Source organism: Frieseomelitta varia, unplaced genomic scaffold (assembly GCF_011392965.1).
Source record: "Frieseomelitta varia isolate USP_RPSP 00005682 unplaced genomic scaffold, Fvar_1.2 scaffold_191, whole genome shotgun sequence".
NCBI lineage: Eukaryota > Metazoa > Arthropoda > Insecta > Hymenoptera > Apidae > Frieseomelitta > Frieseomelitta varia.
The window spans coordinates 197,216-222,563 of record NW_025109650.1 but is presented as its reverse complement, the minus strand read 5'-3'; the positions used below and the strand labels follow the sequence as shown (position 1 = coordinate 222,563).

Below are 25,348 nucleotides of genomic sequence, written 5' to 3'. Positions count from 1 at the left end.
CCGCCGAGAAAATGTTAAATTCAAGCCTTATTTTTATTTGATGGAGATCTCGAAGTAAAGTAGGAAACCACGAGTTCCTCTAAAATTAAATCGTCAAGGACCAAGCAAGAATTATAAATTTGTTAAGTTTCTTGGAAAAAAGTCATAAAATTGAGAGACCCAAAGGGAAGATATAACGACGCGAATTTTTAGAATTTTCTCTTTATAGTTTTGAGATTGAAAATTTGTACAATTTTTTTATTGAAAGTTATTTATGATTCGTTTAAGTGTTCGTATCTTTTGGCCAAGAAAAGACACAGTCATGTCCGTTTTTAAAAATATTTTGACCGAATTTTAAATTATATTTTACAAATAACGAGACAATTAAGATTAAATAACTACGCAACATCTTTAAAAAGAAAATTCTATTTTCGTAAGAAGGGAGCATCGACAGTTCAAAATTTCAAGATAAATTACAGAGATGAAATATATTTCAATTTGTGAAGTCAATCAACGTATTAATAACGTATTAATAAAGATTACAAGTTGTCTGTAATTCAATAAGCGAGTTTTTTTTTCTTTTTAGAGTTGAAACTGATTAACTTCATGTTTTTATGCAGTTGCCTGTTCAAACCCGATATTTAACGTCTCAACAAGATCTTATTCTCATCAATTTTATATATCATAAAAATTACAAATTCCAAGATGAACTCACACATTACCATCACAAATTATCTCTAATTCAACAAGCGAGTCTCTTGGAATCCGAACCGATCAACTTTGTCTCTTATGCACTCGTCAACTTCACGTTAAATATTCAACGCATCCAAGAGACATCATATTCCCGTAAATTTCACACAAATGTCACAAATGCAGTTACATCAAATTCTCTGACAAATCGAGAGAAACGAGCAGCCTTCTAATTTTCGTCGAAGTCGAGTCGACGCTTCCACCGTGCGATTCGAATCGCGAAGTAATCTTTGACGAAGATTTATCAACGGCAGACAGGCTTCAGCCACGTTGAAACCACTTGATTTTATCTGCGTCGTCGATCTTTTCGCTGGCAGACGTTATTTACTCCGAAGTTTCGATATCGAGAGAGAATTTGACAAAGTGACGGGGTATCTGTAAGTTTCTGTCACAATTATCGAGAATTTTTAGGAGAATTTCTGCTCCTAATTCGTTCGAAAATCGGTGGAAATAAAAGCCGACAATCAGCGTTTCGTTTTCGATTCAAAATCGAATCGTTTAGTCAAAAGTCAAGTCGCAATGATTAAGCTCTTTTCATCCTGTTCTCTGTCATTACCGTCGCAAACGCTTAACAAACTCAACTGTCGTATTTTTTTTTCTTCATTTCCATAGACTGGCTGTTTTTAGCCAGACTGGTTTGTTCTACTGGAATTTGCTAGCGCAACAACGTTGCAAACTGTTCGATTTCTATCGGTTGCTTATTAATATCGCACGGTTGCAGAAGTAAAAATTCATTTGATAAGGCGAACTGCGTAGTGCGATGCAGAATAGTACTGAATACTAGTATACAGCGAGTTTTCGTAATGGAATTGTTTAATAAATAGCATGAACTTGTTAAACAACATTTCGTATACATTTGGCAGAGTTTTATTGCAACAAGAAGGACTATTATTTAAGGAGTATATCTGTTTTCATTAATGGAATTAAAGAAATGTAATCTAAGTAAATTACCAAATGTCATAATAATAATAATAACGATATAACGAATATACGTAGGAAGATATACAAATAGCAAGATTATTATCATCACTATTATAGATTGCGGATATTTGTGCACTATTGTATTTTCGTTAATAGAATTGAAGCAGTGGGGCTTAAACAGATTATTAAATATGTATGGCAAGATTATTTTTTACGTAACAAATAATTCAAATGTATAATCAGAATTTCTTATATTTACCCGTAGAGGAAAAAAATTATCAATTTACTCCAAATACAAATCTGAGACTGATAATTATTACAGACATTTTTTTAACAATACGTTATTAACCACTTGCGCTGGCAACTATTTGCGGACCATAACGAGTGACCAAACCCTTATACAATAACTCGTTGCTTTCTTTTTGAACTCGTCGGTATATCACCGGATAAAAATTATTGAGAAGTGACTTAACAAATCTATTATTTACTTTGCCTATTTTGTTTTACTTGGATATACTTAAAACCGAGAAAATATTACAATTTTGGAACAAAAAAATTCTCGACGTGCGTGCCACGTCATTCCAGCGCAAGAGGTTAAGGAAATAATAAACAAAAAAGTATCTGAAATTTTCTAAATTAATTTATAGTTATATAATTATAAGTTATGTAGTTATATAATTTATAATTATGGCGAGTCATAATTTATATAATTTATAATTATAACGAGTCAATGCAAGTTTATACCTCGAAAGTGAATGAAGGAAATGTTCGTCTTACAGAGATTTTCGAATTATAAACATTCAACTGTGCGTACTTCATAATTGAACAAGTCCTCAAGTTCTTCCAAGATTGTTATCATTAACGAACGATATTAATTTCGTACTTTATACCTTAGACACTTTTCCCGCCATTTCGTAGAACAGAACAAATAACTCTTGTTGTTTTCACAGGAATCTGCCTCTAGATATCAGCCTTGCCAGATAATTATCGATGATAATCCAAATGTAACGGATAAGTTACGAACTGGCGAATCAACGCCGATTATCACGCGTCACCTTCGTCTTATTTTGAAAACTGTTCAAGCTGTTTCAAACGCAGAGGCATCGGCGCGTGTCCGCGATATTTTTCCACTGACAGCATTAACGTTGCTCGCGCACGCTTTTGCGCGTAAGGTTTCGTCACGGTCTGTTCCTTTGATATTTTCGATCGTGCGAAAGAAAGAGGTTTTCCAACACTCCAGTGTAATTCAGCTTCGAATCTGTATCGTATATTCGACGACAAAATTCGAATCGTTTCCAGTACGATTCTTCTTGTGAATTCTGACGATCTTGTTCGTTTTGGAAATCTTGAGAATCACGAGAATTGTAATATTTGATAGTCAAGACATTCGAAACCCATGGTTATCTACTTTTGAGCAGGCGTAGCTAGTGATAAAACCTTACAATAAGACATTTCAAGTAACTTCGAATCTTTATTATACGTTTGATGACAAAATTCGAATCGTTTTGAGTACGATTCTCGAGAATTCTTTCGAGTTCTGAGAATCTTAAATCTAGTCTCGATCGTCTTGGAAGTCTTGAGAGTTATGGCAGGATTTGACAGTCGTTAGTATTATTTAATATCATATAGGACAATATTATATTTATGTTATATTATTATAATATTTAATATTATATTAATATTATATTAGAATCATATATTTATTTTATGAATTGCTCATCAAGACATCCGAAATTTAAAATAATCTTTTACATAGCTTTTGAATACATTCACGTAGCTACTGATGAGACACTTCATGTACATATGTACCTTTAAATACAGATTCGAGTATGATTCTTGAGAGTTTCTGAAAGTCACGAGGATTTTGATAGGATTCAGTATTAATATTTAGTATTTTATATAAACAATTATTCGTGACATTGTACTTGGTATAATTCCGAATGATTCCTAAAAGGAATTTCGGCTTTTGAAAATCTCGAAAGCCACGAGAATTGTGATAGAATTTGGTAGTCGTGTTTCGTATTTTACATTAAACGAATACTCGCGAAATTAGTCGCCATTTCTTCAGTTATATCGAAGATAAAGTATGAAAAATACGCAGTCTGTTCGACACTACACGCCTAGCGATCTTCTAGTCGATCCTTCGTCGATCCTGCGCGATCGATCGACGCCACATCGTCGAAATTGATATTCCTCGCGTGGCGAAAGCTCGCCTATCCCCGGTGAAATGTCTTTCCCGTTTAATTTGTACAGGCGCGGGTCGTCGACCCACGACAAGGTCGGTAACTGTTCGCATTAATATATCGCGCTCGTACAACCGGCGATCGTGTCTGAATGCCGACTGTTTTTCTCTCCGGTTCCCTCCTGGTGAAAAACAATCGATAAAGGACGTGGACTTGGACATCCTGATCAGTGGAACTTGAAAAACATTCGGTGGTCGAGCAAGAGGCATTATCATACAATCAGAATTATTGTTAATTTTTGCAGAGAAGCATTGGCAAAGTGCAATATAAAATTGAAGTTGGTAAAAATTCATTGAGAAATCTAAATAGCTTCATATCATGGATATATGAAAGAAATATCGAGTACCTTGTTTTATAAAAATTATAAAAATTTGTTTTCGTCAACTTTTGTCGAACAAAATATTGAAACCAACTCACAACAGTGAGATTTTTGACATCTATTAAATTAAATATCTCAGCCTATTTAGTTAGAATCAATGGATATCAAAATATAATAATTCATACAATGAAAACTTATGTGTTATATCAATTACAATGAATCCCGTTAAAAATTTCACTTAAATCAGCGATTCTGATATCTCACCCTCTTCTTATGATAACCAACAGTAGTACTAGTTAACTTCTTGCCACGCACGTTAAGAATTTTTTGCAATATTTCCTAAAATATATATTTCAAATATATATTCAAGTACAACCCAGGCAAAGCAATAAATTTATTTATTACTTTTCAATAATTTCTATCCGGTGATATCACACCGACGTGTTCAAAAAGAAAGCGACAAATTATTGTATACTGGTTTGGTCACTCGTTATGGTCCGCAGTCAGTTGCCCAGTGAAAATGGTTGAACATCGAAAATACCGGCGTGAACTTCCATCAGTCGTTAAGAGCTCTGACTTTCGACTAAACGAGGGAGAACACCGGCTCGTAATTCACTGGCGGCCAGGTAGAAGAAAGAAGAGTTGCCCCTTCAGAGCGAAAGGGTGTTGTTCCAAAGAGCGACCTCGATGCGTAAGATCTATGTTTAGAGGCTGCGTCTGCGTTTCGAGAAACGAATTTTATTAACGTCTATCGGTTTCGTGGTTTTTTTCTGCCGTGTACGATGGTGTCAATACGAGTACACCGACACACGTATATGTGACATTGACACGTTAAACACGTTCACGCGAGTGCAAGTGATATCAGACGCGAAGACTCTGACGTGCGTGCCACGTTCGGGATGATGAAAGTCGACCGCTCGATTTCGAGATTTGCTTCCGAGTGACCCAATTTTCCTGTTCCAAATCCCGCGGTAAACACGATTATGTCATTAACGCGATTATGCCATTTGCATACGTTACGTCGCGCCAATTTCCACGATAAATCATCACGTGCGCAACACATATATACATATGTGTGTACAGCGTGATTAAACGAATTCCACATATCGTTATTCGCGTTTCTTTCTGGCAACATTTTGTTCACTGCTTCGAAGTATAATTGTATTAGACGCTAAGACCAAATATTTAAAAGCTACGTATAGTTTGTTAATATTGATCAAATGATTCGAGAAAAAACAGCGGAGTAGCGGGTTGACAGTAAGAGCAACGTGTCGCAGAATTTCGAGTTTTAGTTTTTCATAAGCATTGCTTTCACGAAGGAGAGATTTATTTTCAAAATATTAGACAAAGTTGAAGCTTCTTTTCGGAGCATGAATGAAACATAATTTTATTATATTTTTATGATATTATTACGTTATTATATTTTATATTTTTATGTAATATGTTATAATATTAATATTATAAACATTATTTTCACAATACATTATTATTTTACATTATTTTTGCAATACATGTTTGTGCTATTCTTCAAAATTGACAATCAAATTTTTAGATTAATCAGCTGGTAATACTCAGTAATGCTTTTAACAGTTTTAATAGAGTTTAACTATGTATTTGAAGGAAATATGGTAGAAAATTCATATCTAGGTTAAGGACAATCACTCATAAATACAAATACTTTCTAATCCATAAAAGTGCGAAATAATGTATTTATATATAAAAAAAATTGACAATTTTAATCAATCTCTCGCATTTTTCTGTTTAATCAAATCTTACTAACTGTTTCCATTTTTTTTTTCATTTCTTACAGACTCATATTCTGTTGATGGACGCGTTCCTCCAGAATAACAGGCTGGACCATGTCTCAAGGGTGATGGCCTCGCATCCTTCGTACTTGGAGCACTTCCTCCGTACCCAACATTTCATCCTGCGGGGTGACGGACCGCTTCCTTACGACTATAGGCATCTCATCGCCATTATGGTGAGTGCATCGCCGCTCTTTCTCTTTATCTAATTCGCCGTAATAGCGGCGACTCCTTTTTTCTTTGGCGATAACGTCATCTGGCTAACACAGAGAGGGGTGAAAGAGGAGAAAATTCCTCTCGTAAACGTCTGGATCTCCTCTGGAACACCATTTTCCTCAGGGAGAGACGATCGCGATGTCTATTAATTTAGAAACGCTGGTAGATAGCGAAGGTTAAGTCATCCGTTGTTTCATTACAATTTTTTCTTGCAAAAGAATGAAATTAAATTTGGAGAGTAGAGTTTATTTTTTCTTTTCTTTGCACAAGTCTTCAGTTTTGTATATTAAGAGAAGAGAATAGTTGCATTGAAGTCTTTTTAGCGCAGCAGCAATTTCGAACGACTTTTTTTTCGAGTTCAAGGAAAATACTAAATATTTCTACATGAATAATGTTTAGTAGGATCAAGCGTTTTAGTTTATTGTCCATACTACTAGTATCTAATTACTGATAATTTAAGTAATTAATAACTCACTTAATCTACTTATTAGTGATTCAAAGAGGATAATGTATTGAGTATCAAAGACTGTATGTTAATAATGAGAAATGTAGAGAAAACGCGGGAAGAAATGTTTCAAATGCGAGATCCTTACCGATTACGCGTGGAAAAACTCGTCATTATATGAACCAATACTAATGAGATTAACGTTGGGAAGATCAGTTTCCAAATATGAATTCTAATCGGAGGCGCGCATTACGTAATAGTCATGAAACTTACTTTATGAAAGTACGAGGAAAATCAGTTTCTTCAGAGTTATCGTACACGGATTTATTTAACTTTCATGATCTCTTAATTATTTCAAATGATTCGCGTCTCTTCAGGTGCTTTTTTTTCGGAGTAGTTTATTTAAAAAGAGCGTGGCAGATGATCAGATTGCATTGAAAATTTTAAAAAATTCTTTAATTTGGATGTTATATTTTAACAGACATTAGATCTTTGATTATATTATGTATAGTAAATTTATATACAATAATACACGCATCAGTATATTATTATTAATGGAAATATTATTTATTTAAAAAAAATATTTATCTTCCCTATTTGAACCTGCTGTTTCATTTCAATGTTATAATCCAATGGATGCTTGTTCAAATATAAATAGTTTTGCCAAAACTATTGAAGCTAAATGTTTCCTCTCAATTGCACGTACAAATATCAACCAGTTACAACACACGATCGTCAACGTCAAGCAGTTGCTGAAAGTATGTTCCTCTATTCTATTATTGTCGATTACGATAGTCGCGTGAAGAAATTGCTGTACATACATACATGTGATCGACGGAAACATGTTTGTTCACGTGTTCACAATTACAATATTTTCGCGCGCGACAAACAGAGCGATTATCGCCGAGTATTCTCTCGGAGCACATCGTCGTTTGCCTTTTTCCAAGTTGTTCCACGGTCGTCCCTCGTCGAACGGGTCGTTGGGCCAAAGATTATCAAAGAAACCAGGCAAGTGCAACGGGTTTCGTAACGTTATGTGTTCTCCGCCGCTCGAACGGCTCATTTCGTGGTGAAAAATTATAAACTAGATCATACATTTCTACAGGCTATCGTAACGAGCACGATCGTATGTACTCTTATTGCTGAAACGACATTTAGAATTGAAAATCATTCCTTTTTCTTTCGCGCGCGCATCGAACCTAATCGTTAGTCTGAAAAATGTGTCGTAGCAACGCGATGGAAATTTGACGAATGACATTTCATAAGGAATGATAAGGAAAACAAGTTTAACAGTTGGATTAGGTACATGCACGGAACAAGCATTAAAAGTTAGGTACTCGCACGAAACGAGTTTTACAAAATTAAGATTGGAAGAATGTTTGAAGCATTTTTCGATTGTATAATTAATTTTAGAATGACGGAAGGATTTGATCTATGCAAGAAACGGATACGTTTCTGTTTAGAAGAACGAGAAGAAGGAATGATAATTTCACTTTTCAAAGATTTTTTTTGTTTCAACCGATAAAAATATATCGATTTGTTACAAAATCGTCTGAATCACCCTGTATCTGTGTGATGTTTTACTTTCAGTGATAAACAATTTTACCCATTGACCTTTACTCTACGTAGCCACGGATCGTTAGACTATTTTCTAAATAATGTCTATGTGTTGTGTATTATAAATAAACTGCGAGCTTAGCTTTAGTTTCCGAAAGAATACTATTATCGTGCGTCGGCTGTTCGCTTTTTATCGCTGTGAAATTAAACATTCGACGCGCGTGCACAACAGCGAACAAGCCCCCCGATGATGGAGGAGGGATTCATCGGTCTGACGTAGAAACGAATCGAAATTGGGTTGTGTAGATTCGTAGTTGTTCGGCTGATTAGGCGGACTGTAGATAGGATATTGCATCGAGGCTGTGACTTCCTGCGTTGGTAGATTGGTAATCCAGCATTTGGGAATTGCAGCGAGCAATCCTGATCGTCGATTGTACGTAGATTACTTGCGGCTTTTTGCCGGATAAAGATTTGCAAGTGTCCGGTAACAGGTAACGGACACTGTCACACTTGCAATTTTACTACTTTGTCCTCGTCTTATATAAAGCGACATAGTATTCGTTTATTATGTGTTTTTTATTTTTCTTGAGATACAAAAATAGAATTAATTAATACTTTCTTTTTCAATCTAATTGAAATTGAATTATTTCGGGCTAATTGTCGTGTCTTACGGTAAAATTAGATAGATAACGTGTAATATTATTAAAAAAATTTATGAAATACATGACAGAATGTTGGTGTGACAAATTTGCAAACCTTTTTCTGTAGAAATTTCAAACTACGTGCGACTAAACTTAGCAAGTTAGCCAGCCACGAGTCGTTTCAAAATTTTCAATTTTAATTTCAACGTTGAAGGCGAGTTCGCGGAGTGCTCGTTTCGTGACATTTGATCCAATCACTAAAACAGATGAATGTCACGGTGCACGTGATAACGCGATAACTATTCCGCCTGTGCCTAGTAAAAGTAGTCGCGCACGAAATATTGCTGTTTTGAACGAGCCGAAAACCAGCTTTATCGAACGTTGATAACACGTTGACGTTGTTCGTGGGAAAAGGGTCGCGGGGAAGAGGAAGAGATTATTGAAAGCCTTGTATCGAAAGGGACAGAGAGGGTAGGCGGCAGACGATAAAGCGATAAGATATCTGAAAAAAAGAACAGCTTTCCTACCTGTAAACATTTCACCTGGAGTGACTCTTGGATCGAGATTCGCGAGATTTGCCAGCGTGCAAAAGTCGTCGGAAGAATCATTGAGATGTTCTGTAGTATCATTCACAGAAATAGAAATTTGCATAAAAATTCACTGTCTGACATTACGACAAATGTTTCTTGAGTTAAGAGAGCTAATTAAAGATATATGTACGTGTATACGATTAGGATTTATGGAAATGTTTTTTTTTCGAAATTTATAGCACAATTTGTGGAAAGATATGGTAGAGTTAAACATTTTGTGTATTATGACACATATTTGTTCATAGTAGAGTTCATAGTAGTTCAAATTTGATTGAAGTTACTGTGTCTTATATAGATAAATAATATTTTACATATTTGACGTATGAAAGCATTTGATAATATTATTTATAATATTACACATATTTTACATATGAAAACATTCGTAGAGTTTATCATTCATGAAATTTATGGGAACTTTTTCATTCAAATTATAAAAATTTCTTGAACAGTTTGTAAAGACTTGTACATGAAATACAAAATAATACAGGATAATATGTATTGTACAACTTTGTTCTTGTTAATTAATTGATTAATTTAGTTGTCATTTCGTGGTTCATTAACACGTTGATTAGAACGATAAAATAAATTTCGTCGACTAAAAAGTGTTCGACTATGCAAATGACATACTGGATAACAGACTGAGATAAAAAGTACTCAACAGGCCCATAATATACATAATATTTTGCGACGTACTATTAAATTTTTCGACGAAATTAAAATTTTACGACGTAATTAAAATTTTACTATATTTTAATCTGTTATGATCTCCAAAATGTACTCTTGTGCTACACTGCTCGCAGATCGTTTTGTATTTTGTCAGTATTGCATCATTCGCTCTAAAATTTGATTTACGCAATGTAATTATTATTGCCGGTATATAAATCAAATTTTCGAGGGAATAATGCAATATCGACAGAGGAAAACCTCATCTGCCTGTGGTTGTATCAATTTTTAACGAGGGTACACGTGCCGTTGGTATCATCATCTGCTGTTACACTGGTATTCGAAATTATCTCGCGCATTACCATGACTTATCACTCGTTCGCGAGATTGTTGTATCCACTTCTCGACGAAATTTATCGTTCGACAGATGGAAAAAACTTCTCGAAATATTTCCTAAAAAAAAAACTTGCTTAAAGGAAAAAAAAAAAAAAAACAGAAAAATTGCAACTTCGTTAGAAAGCACAGACCACCATGTTTCATTTCTTTAACAGCTTTCCTGCTCTAAAAAAGAAATTCCAAGAAAATTGTTTTCTCAACGGGTTATGCTAGCTGCTTTCTACATCCATCCTCTTCGATTGTCTCGTTCGAGGTCTGCAGCAGATTCAACCACATTTCATTTGGAGCAAAGTAGAACATAACAGTTTGAAGCAGTGAGTTATCTCGACTAATTTATTATTGTCGTTTTGGAAATTTTTTCAGTGTAGAGAGTTAAATAGATCGTCTCGAGATAATCTTTTTTGCTCGAGTTGACTCAATTATTCGAACAAAGTAACAAATAATCTGACGTAAGAACCTGTGATGAGATTATTTATCGATATACAAGGATTTCAGAAATTATTTAAGTAAAAGTAAAATGAGACGTTATTTTGTACAATGTAGAGAAAAATTATTTCCACGAAGAATTAAATGAATTAAATGAAACGTCTAGCTAAATAAGATGATCGAATAATGCCCAATTAAATGATACAAGCGAACCTGAATAATATATTAGAAAATTAGCCTTGTGCTAGTTTATTTGAACGAGCAACTGATCATGTCATTATTTAGCTATCAAGTAAAGTAAATTCTTCATTTTCATCCTCGTATCTCGTATCCATTTTTATAAATAATTTCTCGAATAGCTTTCCGATTTTATAGAATAAGTAAATATGTTGTAGATTAGGTTATTACAGAGCTTTATTCAATGAGATAATCTAAAAATTCTCAGCCCAATATACTCAGGTTATTTGCTATTACTTTGCTCCAATGAAAATCGACTCAAATAACAGATAAATGATTTACTCGCGGTTCTGAACGCGAGATGAAGCTATTTTTGAAATGGAAACAAGAGACGATTCGTTAGTCTTCGTCCTCCCTTTTATCTTCGATTCGCTCAACCCCGCAGCCAGCAGGGGGTTGGCGGGCAAAAAAAATTTCAGAGTTGCCATAAAGGGTTGCCTCGTGTTCGCAGACTTCTCTTATCGCTTATCACGGCTCTTGAGTCGTGATCGATCTACGGCTATGGTAAACACGTGTCTTGTTTACGCGCTTCATCATCCCACGTCCTGTTCCCCGTTTTCCTCAGCCGTTCGTCCACCTATTCTACGTAGTCTCCTATCCGCTTTCCCAATACATACTTGTTCCATCGCTGGTCATTTGAATTTCTGATGTAATTCCAGCGCGATCAAAACAAACCAATAAGAAGAACCCGATCGAGCCACGTTATTTCGCCAATGTAGTCACGTCCCCTCTTTCTCGCCATGTTGTTTTCCAACGTGGTACAATAGGCGAGGTCACAATGTCGATTAGTTTTCAGCAAGTTCGCCCGTTTCGTCTTTACAACTCGAAACGAGTTGGTCTCTCTCTCTCTGTTTTTTTTTTTTTCAAAGTTTCAATATCGAACGTATCGCACATTGGATTCGACAGTGGTTCCTTTCTCCTTTCTGATTCACAATTGGACTGCGGATATTTATGCAAATTGCGCGTTCAATTAAAATATTTGTTTGGCCGTAGAAATGCAAAAAATTTGTTGGACGGTGTGTTGAATTTTAAAATCGCTGTCGCGTGAAAGGCAGGAAGTGTGACTTGTCATGTTCCTCGTCTGCGACTTTTAAATGCAAAGACAATAATAAATATATACATGAGAAAGCGGGAATAAATTATGTATAGTGCGGAGTAATAGTGTTAAACTATGTGATCTTTGATTTGAAACGTCTAATCGAACATCAGGAAATGAATTGCTTACTACACTTGTTGCAATACTAGTCCAAAAATTCCAGAACAGTCAGTCGATGTAATAGTTATAATTGTTCATAATTTTGAGGATGAACATTAGGTCTGATATACAATGAACTTACTGAAAATGTGAACATATATTCGATAGAATTTTTTAATGTGACAAAAACATAAATAAAACAATATAATTATTCGTAATTTTGAAGATAAACATCAGATCGAATGTACTTGGAGTATACATAGAACTTATTCAACTGTATTATGTTTATTATACAAAACATTTTGAAATTTCGCTAGGATAGTAATGAGAGGCGAAATTTCAAAACTATCTGAATATATATATATATATATATATATATATATATATAAAAGTTACAAGATATTTATTATAAACATATACATAGTAAAAGATTGGTATGAATAGTCATCTTAATCATATAATAAAAGGTCCCACTGATCATTGACGTAATGGATTGTGGCACATACGAGCTTCAAATAATTTTAAGGTTATAAATATAACTTTCATATATAATTTTAAATTTATTTCAAACTTCATACTATACGCTTACTAAATATATATATATATATATATATTGCAACAAATATCCTATAACTGTTATATAAATTTTCAAATTAATTTCAAATTTTCCTCAATATAATGATAACAGATATTATAACAAAACGTCAGAATGTTTTATAATAATATATTCACATTCATGTTCAAACACTTGCAAACGAGCAGTCGCAAACGCACGTTGCGTGAGCAGTTCGAAGAAGGGTGAAAATGGATCGTAATTTATTATTGAGCCAGGAAAATTTGCGATAGGGAAATATCGCAATGAAGGGAGTCGCTCGAGAGTTGGAAGTCCTTTTTCTTTTTTTCTCGTCGTGTCCATGTGTCGTGTTAGAGAGCGTGGCAGTATAGGGAGCGCAATGTACACGATCGATGTGCTCTTGCTCAATTTCGCGCCTCGATACGTCGCGTCGTCGGCAATTTGTCTCTCCTCCGGCAGCATCCCTCGACGCTTTCTCCCCCTATTTCTTTTTTTTTTCTTCTTTTTCGTTGATCTCTCTACCCCCTGGCTGTCTCCACGCTCGAGGACTCTTTCTTTCGGCGGTCTCTTTGGAAGTTAGTCGCCTCACGCGGATGAAACGCGCCGTATGTGTTCGCCTCCGACGCTCTTTACTCCCTTATACACACCCCCTTTCGGTTTTAGAGAAGACTCTTTCCACGGACTTGTGTGGTTTTAACGGAAGGGAAAAAAACAAAATTTAACGCGGTATAACAGAAAATAGCAAATCTATTGCAGTAGTATCTTGTCAGAATTAAACATTCAGCTTTTACACAAGTTATAAATTTTGCTAAGTCTCCAGATATTTGAATTTTATTAATTCCTTTTAGTTTGACCGTTCTAAAATATTATCACGCTATCACCAGCGACGCCATCTTGACAGTGTATTGATTATTGTTGGAATAAGATTATTCTTGAATTAATTATTCTTCGACAAAAGTGAAAAGTAAATAAAATTACGAATTTTATCTTTTGTTTTTTGTTTTTTTTTTTAGGCTGCCGGTAGGCATCAGTGCAGCTATCTCATAAATCTGCAGAAGGGAGAGTTCATCCTCCAAGGCGGTGATCCATCGTGGCTTCGAGGATTGAAGTCAATCCCAGGGAAACTGCAAGATCTCTATGAGATCAATAAGATTTTAGCTCACAGGCCGTGGTTGCTGAACAAAACGCACATCGAGGTTAGTTTGTTAGCAAGATTAATCCTAAATCCTCGGTTTAACAATTGATACACTTTTATATTCGTTATATACATGTTAGTACAACGTATTAACCTCTTGCGCTGGAATGACGTGCAAAATTGCAATACTTTCTCAATTTTAAGTATATTTAAGTACAACCCGGGCAAAACAAATAACAAATTCCAGTGATATCATAATAACTCCAGTGATATACACCGACGAGTTGAAAAAGAAAGCGACGAATTATTGTGTGACGGTTTGGTCACTCGTTATGGTCCGCAATCAGTTGCCCAGCGCAAGTGGTTAAACACACTGTGTTGTACTACAGTACAAGTTTACAAGTCGATCGTTTCTAGTCGTCTGATTTCATTTAGTGAATGTTGCATTTAATTCAGCAACACTTAGCAAATTTTCGTCGATTATTTTGTTAATTCAGTAATTTTATTTTCTTTCACGAAGCAAGAACAAATCGGTTGATCTTTCCAATTTACAGAAACTGACCAAAGGCGCGGACAGTTGGTCCTTAGCCGAGGTGGTTCACGCGATAGTTCTTCTGGCCCACTTCCACTCCCTTTCGTCTTTCGTGTTCTCCTGCGGCATCAACGAGGAACTGGACAACGTGGCCGGCCACCATTACAAAGAGAACATCCAGGATAATAGCAATAACGTACCAACTGCCAAAGACAAGCTTTCCAGTAGTCCGAAGAAGATACCCAATGGCGACGGCAAGACTGGTAAGTCGGTCGCCGATCGTTTAAAATTCCCTCAGTACCGCGCGACCTAAACAACATAAATTCAAACACTCACGACGGCTGAATATCATTAACTACATTCTACTGCATGTCATTATCGTTTCATTATAGCTATGAATTTCTAAAACGGTATTTATAATATCGAGTCGCGCTATAAATCACCGATTTTTAATTTTATTTTCTGCTCCTTTTCTCTCTCTTTCTCTCTCTCTTTCTCTATGTTTTGCGTTTATGAAAACAAGTAGGTATCTCCGTTCTTGAAGTTCAACGACTTTTACCAACGTTTACCAACTGCTGATAGACACGATCTAACAGACGCTGTCTAACAGACGTGTGGTTCGTTCCAATGGAAAACAAAATATTAGCGATAGTTGTCTGCGCTCCAGAATTCGTATTTTTGTATTTCTTAAATTGTTCACGGGGCAGCAGCGACGTGTAATTATCTGTGTCGGTACTTCAACGGATAACGATAACAAGTAGACGTTTCTATTTCACAGACGTTTAAATAAATACGAACAGACAAGCACAGTGTCTTAATTAAGAAAACTAAGAATCTCATAATTTTCCGGAGCGCGCGCAATAAAAATAAATCTTGTCTGCCGAGGCAAACGGACGAACCTTGTATAAAAGACGGATATGGACATTTCTGCACACGACGAATAAACAATTACACGCTCGCGTTTGAGAACGTGGATTTAACAATTCGTTAATTTCGGGGACCTGTTTCAGTCAGTACCAGTCATAAGCAGACACAATACAAGTGCATTTGCGCACATAAGATGATAGCCCATGACAATAAATATCTAACGATATAAATATCGGTATCAAAATGTGGTGGAAAAATCACAGTATTGTATAATCTACAAACATATAGAAAAGAAACAAAAACTTAGCATAATAGTAGTGAATAAAAGTAGTAAAATAATAGTATAACAGTATATAAAAGTATAGACAGTATATAAAAGTAGTACATATGATAAGAAAGTAGCTTAAAATAAAATACGTTAATACGTATTACACAGTTCGAAACTGGACGCTTAATAGCTGGAGATGTCGTTCGAATTTGTGCAGAAAACATGCCGTCGCCGCCATCATCGCCGAGTATAGTAGGCGAGCAAGAAGTCGGCGTCGAGGCGCTGATGGAACGTATGAAACGTCTCTCCGAGAAGTCGGAATCCTACCAGATCACGCAGGAGGAGCTGTCGAAAAGATTCGAGACCGTGGAAACGCAGTCCGCCGAATTGGCCGCGGCGCCACAGCGTAGCAGTTCCGTTCTCGATTCTGACATCGGCCATTTCATCGAGGATCCTACGTTCATCTATCAAGACTTCGCCAAGGTGAGTTTCATTTATTAATCCGTAGTGAATTGAACAATTTAATCACGGCAGTATATCGTAACATTACACTTTAATTTCCTTCAATTTCCTTGGATTTGTAGAACGTTTGGAATTCACTTTCGTAGCTCCAACGTTAGAAAGTAAACTCTGATAAATAGAAATCGACCGATAAGAATTGCCGATGAAATGTTGGCTCGCAGTGGATTAATTTATTGGAAATTTCGCTGATCTTTCTTCGTCATTCGGCGGCGATGAAGATAAATTGCGGATTTTTATGAAAATTTATGTTTTTGGGAATGTAAGCGACCGATTCCAAATGTTAATTATACATATTAACTACTATTATACATATGTGTATAATAACTACAAATGTGTATAATATAGAACGCAAAAATATCAATGTAGAGCACATGCCATAGCATTCAACTATAATATAGAACTACTATTACATATGTGTATAACAACTACAAATGTGCATAATATAGAACGCAAAAATATCAATGTAGAGCACATGCCATAGCATTCAACTATAATATAGAACTACTATTACATATGTGTATAACAACTACAAATGTGCATAATATAGAACGCAAAAATATCAATGTAGAGCACATGCCATAGCATTCAACTATAATATAGAACTACTATTACATATGTGTATAATAACTACAAATGTGTATAATATAGAACGCAAAAATATTCAATGTAGAGCACATGCCATAGCATTCAACAGATTTCTACTTAGTTTTTATTATCAAAACACTCATCGCAATATCATTTAATAAACGAACACTTATACAGTCAACAAATTTCTATTTGGTTTTCAAAATTATTAGTCTCTGACCTGATAACGACTATAATAATTACGAGTGAAAAACATGTGATCGAAGTCTTTCTGACTTCAATATATTTCCATATATTATTTCAACAACACGTGAGAATTGAGAATCGTGGTCAAAACAAGGATATATACCGCTATCGGTATCATAATTCGCGAGGCTGATTCGAAAGTTTTCAAGGCGACGTTTCAAGCCCGCCAATGAATATGTAAGTTTCGTCTATTCGATTACCGTTTACCACTGCTTTATCATGAATATTTACGACATTATGTGTGTCCTCCCGACATCGAGCAGTTTAGCCTTAAACACGTGACGTGATCGAATTCACCAGCGAGGGAAAGAAAAACGTTATTCCATTACTCTACTAATTGCACGGCATTACGCTACTAGTTAAACGTTTGGATTGTCCCATTACGCTTCCATTAATAATAAGTTTAGAACAATATTTTCTTGAAACGATTACGCGAAATGAAGCCCCCTCCCTCCCCCCTCCTCCGTATTTTTGCGATAAATGTAATTATCTTTGGCAATTGTTACTTACTGATTCCCTTACCTTGAGTATTTTTCTAAGTATTGAAATATATCTGTCGTTGTACAATACAGGCAAATTATGTACAGGAATTATATAATGAAGTATATGAAGGAAAAATGTATCCAAACTTTCGACAGGTATCGTAAATTATTATTATCTTTTTCTCTAATTGAAGAGTCCTTGTAGAAAAACACTGTGCATGCCGGTCTTGCGTGCCAAAATGTTCTGTACGCCAAATGTTCTATGTGCAATTTGGTGTGCAATGTAAAATTTGTAATTAATCATCAATAGCGATAAAAGATAATAATCACCGGTAGATCCAACGTTTGTAGAAAGCATTAAAAGTGTCGAACATAAAATTTTTCACTCACGCACACACCGTTGTACACTCTATTTAAAAATAAAAGCAAAACGTATTAAAAAAAGACGTTACACTTGCACATTATCTCCAAATTATATATTCAACAGATAATGCAAAGAAATAGAAAATTTCGCCATGCTCGCGTTTGACGAGGGGGGAAAAAAAAAGGATCAAATTTTGCAAATGATTTAAAGCGATGACAAGTTATGTCTTCACTTTTTGAAAAACTCTGAATTTTGATACCTGCGTTGTTTCCTATATTAGCTAAAGTTGTAAAGCCTATATAAACCTGACCATCGACAATCGATTTCTCGTTTTCAGCGTGGTCAACTGAACGACATACCAACGTTCCGGGTGCAGGACTATTCCTGGGACGATCATGGCTACTCGCTGGTGAATCGCCTCTACAACGACGTCGGCAATCTCCTCGACGATAAGTTCAAGACAGCCTACAACCTTACCTACTACACAATGGGCACGCACAGCAAGGTGGACACGTCCCGTTTCAGACGAGCGATCTGGAACTACATTCAATGTATGTTCGGCATCAGGCACGACGATTACGACTACAACGAGGTGAACCAGCTGCTCGAGCGTAGCCTGAAGACGTTTATCAAAAGCGCCGTTTGCTATCCGGAACGTGTGACGAAAAGGGACTACGATCGCGTAATGAGGGAGTTCAAACACAGCGAGAAGGTTGGTAGCGGTCTTACCTCGATCCTGTTTATCGCTTTGCTCGTTTGTTTACGTCAGGAGATATGCATAATGCTATTTACATATGATTTCCCTGAGTGGCGTATGCATTTCGGTTTCACGTGTTATCGCAGTGACTCAGTATCTGTATGCTAAAGTTGATTTACTTTATCGTTTGAAATTCGAATACGCAGCTTTGCTTTATTTATTTATTTATTTATTCACACTCGATAGTATTTCTTTGTTTGTTTGTTTATATATAGAGGGAAGTGGGATAAATGATATTGTTAATTCGATGTCCTAATTCTTCAACAATTCCCGCGGTAATTTCATTTCCGAATTTTCGAATTTCTCTTTCCACCACTTGCGGCTGGACAACTGACTGCGGACCATAACGAGTGACCAAATCGTATACAATAATTCGTCGCCTTTTTCCCTTTTTTTTTTTTTGTTTTTTTGAACTCGTCGGTGTATGATATCACTGGATAGAAATTATTGAAAAGTAAAAACGATAGAAATTATTGAAAACGTTGCAATTTTGGGACAAAAAGTTCTTGACGTGCGTGGCACGTGATTCCAGCGCAAGAGGTTAACACGAAATACCGACATGCACACACACACACGATCTATCATTGAATTAGATTTCCTATAAGATCCACTTGGCCTTGTAAAGTGCAAGGCTAACTGTGCTTTGTTAACACGCTGTTTGTTATTTCTTTCCAGGTGCACGTGAACCTGATGATCCTGGAAGCGAGAATGCAAGCGGAGCTGTTGTACGCGCTCCGCGCAGTGATGCGATATATGACCTAAGCGAGGCGTCGTTGCCGCTCCTTCGTCTACTTGCTGTCTGTCAGTTTGTCGTCGGTTTATTTTATCGCGTAACTCGCGCCACGAATATTCGCGAGTCGCATTTTGCGGACTCTGCATAGTACGGCACAGTAAGGAACGAGCGAACGCGACACCGATTCTTACGCGGCATGTTACGATGCATCTTCACACACATACAAACACACACACAAACACACACACACACACACACATTCATCTACACATACACAGATATACAGGCTGTATTATTCATTCGTACGTATATACACATAGCAGAGGAGACACAAAGAAAGCAGTTCACGTTACGATAAACCGTACCACACGTAGATGGAGAGTTCAACAAAAAGGAAAAAAAGAAAAAAAAAGAAAAAAAAACGTAATAAGAAACATGCGTGTGAATAAAGAAGGAAAAAAAAAAAAAAAAAAAGAAGAAGAAGAAGAAGCGGAACCCCGAAATTCGAGTGCCCATTGTGAGGGCGACGACGTTCGTCCAGTTCGTGTCGTTTGCTCGTCGTTCGTAACTTTAAACGACCGAGATTTCTTTGATGAAAGTCAGTCGGTAGTAATAGAATCAACCGGATAGAGAGAAATCGCTCCGCGAGCTGCGTGCAAGAAGAGAAAGAGGAAATTTCGATGCGATCGCGTCGATACTGATACCGACGAACGTTGATCGGTCATGGCGATTTAAAAGAAAAAAAAAAAAAAAGAAAAACAACAAAAAAACAAAATGAAATAAACCGATTGTCGAGTGGACGAGTTTAAAACGCTGTCGATGGTTTCGTCTCTGAATCGGAGGCGGGCCATTCGAAGCGGACCTTTTGTATTTGGCGCGCAGCCGTCTCCGCCGCGTGAACCGGAGACGCGTATGCGTTTCTTTTTTCTGTTTGGTTTACCTTTTGGATTTTGGACACCCCTGTTGATGGGAGGTGAAGAGAAAACAGCATATACGCGCGCGCAAGAGAGAGAGAGAGAGAGAGAGAGAGAGTGAGTGAGTGAGAGAGTGAGAGAGTGAGTGAGTGAGTGAGTAAATGAATGAGAGAGTGTATGTGTGAAAAAGTAGAAGGAGAAAAGAGAGAGAGAGAGAGAGAGAGAGCGCGAGAGAAATTTATCGTTTGTTTTGTAAATAGACACTCGTATTTTTCTATGTTCGCGAAAATATCTTGTAGCAGACTGTTATTTGCGCGTTTCGTTATAGCGTTTCAGATCTGTTGAAGCTTTTGCCCCTTTACCCAGTCCTCCTGTTTAATATTCCCCGCTAGAGTTGGATAACTTTTAGGCCATCTTTTGAACGTGTATTGACTCCCGCTTTTAGTTTTACGCGATCAACCCAAGTATACGACAGCGATTGCCACAGTGTATGCGATTCTTTCCTTTTTTCTCTCTCTCTTTTTTTTTTTTTTTTTTTTAAATCCGATTTTACGTTCCCTTTCCTTTTTTCTTTTATATGTTTTATTACTAACAGACTTGTGGGAAAGAAACCCAGAAGACAAAGAGTTGTTGAAGAAAGGGGAAGGAGAGGAGCATCGCGCGTCCGTTTTTTTTTTTTGCAAATCAATCAATTGTCCGCGGTAGTTTGTACGTCAAGACGACTTGCCGATGTAGCACCTACGATTTAACCGTAGGGACAAATTAAGAAGTTGTAGAGCGCTGTTTTCGTATTCTCGTCGTCGCCTTCGTGCCGATCCGTCGAACGCCAGTCGTTCTCGAACGGACGGTGGAACGCGACAGAGCGAAGAAATTAAGGGAAAACACACGCAAAGAAAAGTGAGTGAAACAATTTGTCTTTCGCGCTACGACCGCGACTCGCGCTGTACATATATTATATACGTTTTAACTTCGTTTATTTCACTGACTATCGTATAACGAGAAAGCTATTAATATAGAAATGACAGAAAAAAAAAGTGTACCTTCGTTTTCGTCGTATCCGTGTGTGTCGAGAGTACAGGTGATAAATGAAGTTTTTAGATTCGTAGGACGATCTGCGCGCGTGCGCACGCGTCGTCCCTTCTGACGCGTTGCGCCTCTCTCTCTCTCGAAGAGCGCCGTGCGCGCGCGCGCAGAGACAAGCAATGCCTATCGGCTGTGTTTATTTACGATGGATCATGGCGCTACTGTCACCAACCCGGGAAAAAAGAAAAAAACTACGCGACGTATTTACTATCTCGAGGAAAAATCGAACGAAGCGGAGTGAGAGGAAAAGAAAGGGATCGACTCGGATCTTGAAACTTTCGATTGTAAATGGGGCAAGGACCAAGCGAAGGGGCGAACGATCGCGAGACGAAAAGAGATGACGAAGACACGCGTACGCGCGTGCGTTTTTATCAACGAATTTTCAATTGCCTTTCGCGCAAAACGTGTGATTCGTGCCTCGGCGACGAGAACCGGAGACGGAGAGATTACTTGAAACGCGCGGTAACAAACGTTCGCCCCTTCTGACCATCGAACAGGTTGGCAACAGTAGAACGCACGTGCGGCGTTAGTGTGCAAGATGGACAGAGAGGCTGTTTAAACAAATCAAATTTGATATTAAGTCGTTAAAGTACACGGGAGAGAGCGAGCGAGCGAGCGAGCGAGAGAGAGAGAGAGAGAGAGGACGTGTGACACAAAAATGAGAAGATAAAGAAAAAAAAATAAGCAAACTCTATACACGCGAATTACGCGTGTCTGTGATCACATATAATTATATATAATAGATATATAACACATATACGCATTATTGATGATGAAAGAAGAAAACAAAAATATATATTATATATATGAATATTATATATATATATATATTATATATTTGTATGTACGCTGACGCGTACGTACGAAGAAGAAGAAGAAATGTCTGTACGTTTTACGACAATGAGGGGAGAACAGCGCAAGGCGGGATGTATTATTATCGACCTTACACGCGAGAAGTGAGAGAAAGCGAGAAAACGATGAAAAAAGAAAGAGGAAAGAAACATCCGAGATGTAGACGGTATGTAAGCGTTTGTAATTAAGCGGTGTCTCTTTATTATGTAATTGTGTATATGCGCGCTCTGGAATTATTCGTGTATATATGATCCGGAGCAGTTGCGTGTTCTCACGGGGAAGCGTCGCCTGTTACGCTCGCGATCGCCAATCAAGCACCGGAAATATCGAGTCTGCGTCGTGTCGATCGAACAGCTTTTTTTAAAATCCCGTTGGGGCTCGTTCCTCGGATTGATTTCGCGATCGAGAGAGAATTGGAAAGGAAGGAGTACAGGCGAGAATATTCGGATAGACGGTGCACGATCTGACGAATTAAAAAAGTTAATTATTATACACGATTGAGGAGGAGCAGTGTTTGAGAAGAACAAGTACACACGTACATGCATACATACATACACAGACAGACAGACAGACAGACAGACAGACACACACTGACACTTTAGACTTTTTGACCAACAGCGACGCGTTCAACCTGGCTGAACGACGTCCCCACATATCACTTGGAGAGTTTATTCAGGTCGAGTATTGCGAGTGTCGATCGCTCTCGCGCGATCCTAGCCGTAGACGGGGTATATTTAGTTATGTCGTCGTCGAGCGTTCTTTTCGTTCGCGTTCTTCGCTTAACACGTCCTCCGGATTCAACGTTTACGTTAACAGTCTTGTAACTCATTGAACAATTGCAATCCTCGGCAGGAGTTTCTCGAACAATTAGTTATCAGCGAATCTTTATGCAGAAGACGTTCGAGAACGTGATTAAAAAAATTTCGAAGAGTCTCAACTGGCGAATATTATAGAAAGCACTGCAGTTTAAATAATTCCATTCGTTTCGTTTTTTTTTTCTTTTTTTTTTCGTACGCGTTCTCTGCGACTTTGCATAAAAATTCGCGGCTTGATAATGGTTGAGGCTGGAAAAGGAGGCACGTGTGCGAACGACGACACGAGAGAAGCGACGAGTTACTCGACCACAGTATTTCACAATTTCTTTAACAATTCATTTCCCCTATAACTTTCTCTCTCTCTCTCTCTCTCTCTCTCTCTCTCTCTCTGTCTATTTTTTTCTTCTTTCCTATCTTCCTCTTTGTCCTAACGCGCGTCTCGATTTTTTTCGTACTTTTCTTTCCTATTAATAAGATCCTTTTCTTCTTGCACTAGACAGCAGATTCGTACGTTTGGTAATGCAGTTGAAAAATTATTAGGCCCGATAGAAAGTTGCTTTACGTACCAAATATCATCATACAAAACTTTAGATATTGTTTCGTATATTTTATATATATATATATATATATATTTTTTTTTTTTTTTGCGTTACCTATATTCTGTGCACTTTAAAAATTGTCTTATCTTTTAGGTGCGTGAAAACCGGCGACGAAAGTTAACCGTTTACAGGGCCGCCACTTTCGACGCGATCGTTCTCGATTCTTTCTCTTCTTCTCTTCTTCTCGGTCCAACGACGAGAGGCCTTCGACATTATACATATATACATATATATTCCCTCACAAAATTATTCGTTTATGTATTTAAGAACGTCCGTTTCTCTTGTATGATATTTAATAACGTAGTTAATATGGAAAAAAAAAAATGAAATTATTTATCGCGTAATGTATGTATGTGTATTTAATGTTTTCAATCCAGCGCGCGTCGACGCACGGCGTGTAAACGGTTAAGAAAACAAGAGAAAAGAAATTACAAAAGTATAAAACGAAAAGAAAAATGGAGCAGATCTCTCCGACCAAAGAAAACTTTTTGCTATTTCGAGGCTTTTCGAGGCAACTTCGAAACCGTGAATTCGATCGTCATCCATTTTTATACGCCAGTCTCTCATTGTCGCGCGGAATCGTTCCTTCACCTCACAGAATTGTCGAAAGCGGAAGAGAGAGAGAGAGACAAAAAAAAAAGGAAAGAAATAAAACAAGAAAACAGGTTCACTTTCAAACTGTGTCTCCCCATCTTCTCTTCCAGTTGCTTCTCTCTTTCTATCTCTGCTTCTCTTTCTCTCTCTGAATTCTCGTTCACATTTTTTTCTCTGTCTACCTTTCTCTTTTTCTCCATCGCGTTCGATGGTTAATTTTTAAGGAATAACGTCTGCAAATTGCAGAGGGACTAACAGCGGGTCGCGTGCGAGAGAGCGAGAGAACTCGCTTCCGAGGAGCGCCTCGGGGGGGACGAACGAAAATGGAAGAACCGTGTCCGTGGCGCAAGTTCGTGTCCGGACTGATCTCATAAAATAAATAAGCACTTTGATAATTGAGGAAGAAAGAAAGCGAGAGAGATAGAGAAGAGCGAAGAAAAGAGAGAAAAACGAGGAACGAAGAGAGATAGAGAAGATTCAGCGAGGAGACAACGATCTTCATCGATAACTTTTTTTTATATATATATATATATTTTTTTCACCACTCCGCTTTTCTGACGTGATATTTAAATCTTGTAAAGTAGAGACTAGCGAGTAGCGAAAGTGGTTTTTACCTTTTATTCTTATGTTCTTTTCGTTTGTACTCGCGTGCTGATGGAAATCGTTGGAAAGAGAGACGGTTTCTCTGGGTGTTACGCGTTTGCTTGAGAAGATCGCGTCGATGAAAAAAGCGCGCAAGCGAGAAAGATAATAGAAAAGAAGTCCTGGAGGTGGACGAGAGGAATCAAGAGGGAAGAAGAAAGCAAGTAGTCGAAAGAAAGGACGAGGCGTTCGTTTCATACGCGTAGGCACACATTGTACGTACGCGACACACGTGTATCCTTTCTTTACTTTCTCCTTCTTATTACTATTACCACTGTTATTCTACCGTGTTTCTTTCATTCTCTTTTCTTTTCTTTTTTTTTTTTTTTTTTTTTTTTTTTACGTAAAACAGAAAATATTAGCCAACAACTAGAAAGTGATAACGTTACACGGTTGTATTA

At 37.1% G+C, this 25,348-nt stretch overlaps 1 protein-coding gene across 2 annotated transcripts in view; it reads left to right on the top strand.

The window, feature by feature from the left end:
* Positions 1 to 21,440, top strand: part of LOC122539115 (sestrin-1) — a 233,758-nt gene extending 212,318 nt beyond the window's left edge. For both annotated transcript variants that reach the window (XM_043673766.1, XM_043673765.1), the window contains exons 7-12: positions 6,023 to 6,193; positions 13,971 to 14,153; positions 14,647 to 14,887; positions 15,977 to 16,242; positions 18,296 to 18,670; positions 19,391 to 21,440. In XM_043673766.1, the coding sequence (XP_043529701.1) occupies positions 6,023 to 6,193; positions 13,971 to 14,153; positions 14,647 to 14,887; positions 15,977 to 16,242; positions 18,296 to 18,670; positions 19,391 to 19,477 (1,323 nt within the window). In that variant the 3' untranslated portion in view covers positions 19,478 to 21,440. The remainder of the gene's footprint in view (positions 1 to 6,022; positions 6,194 to 13,970; positions 14,154 to 14,646; positions 14,888 to 15,976; positions 16,243 to 18,295; positions 18,671 to 19,390) is intronic.
* The last annotated feature ends 3,908 nt before the right edge of the window (positions 21,441 to 25,348 follow it).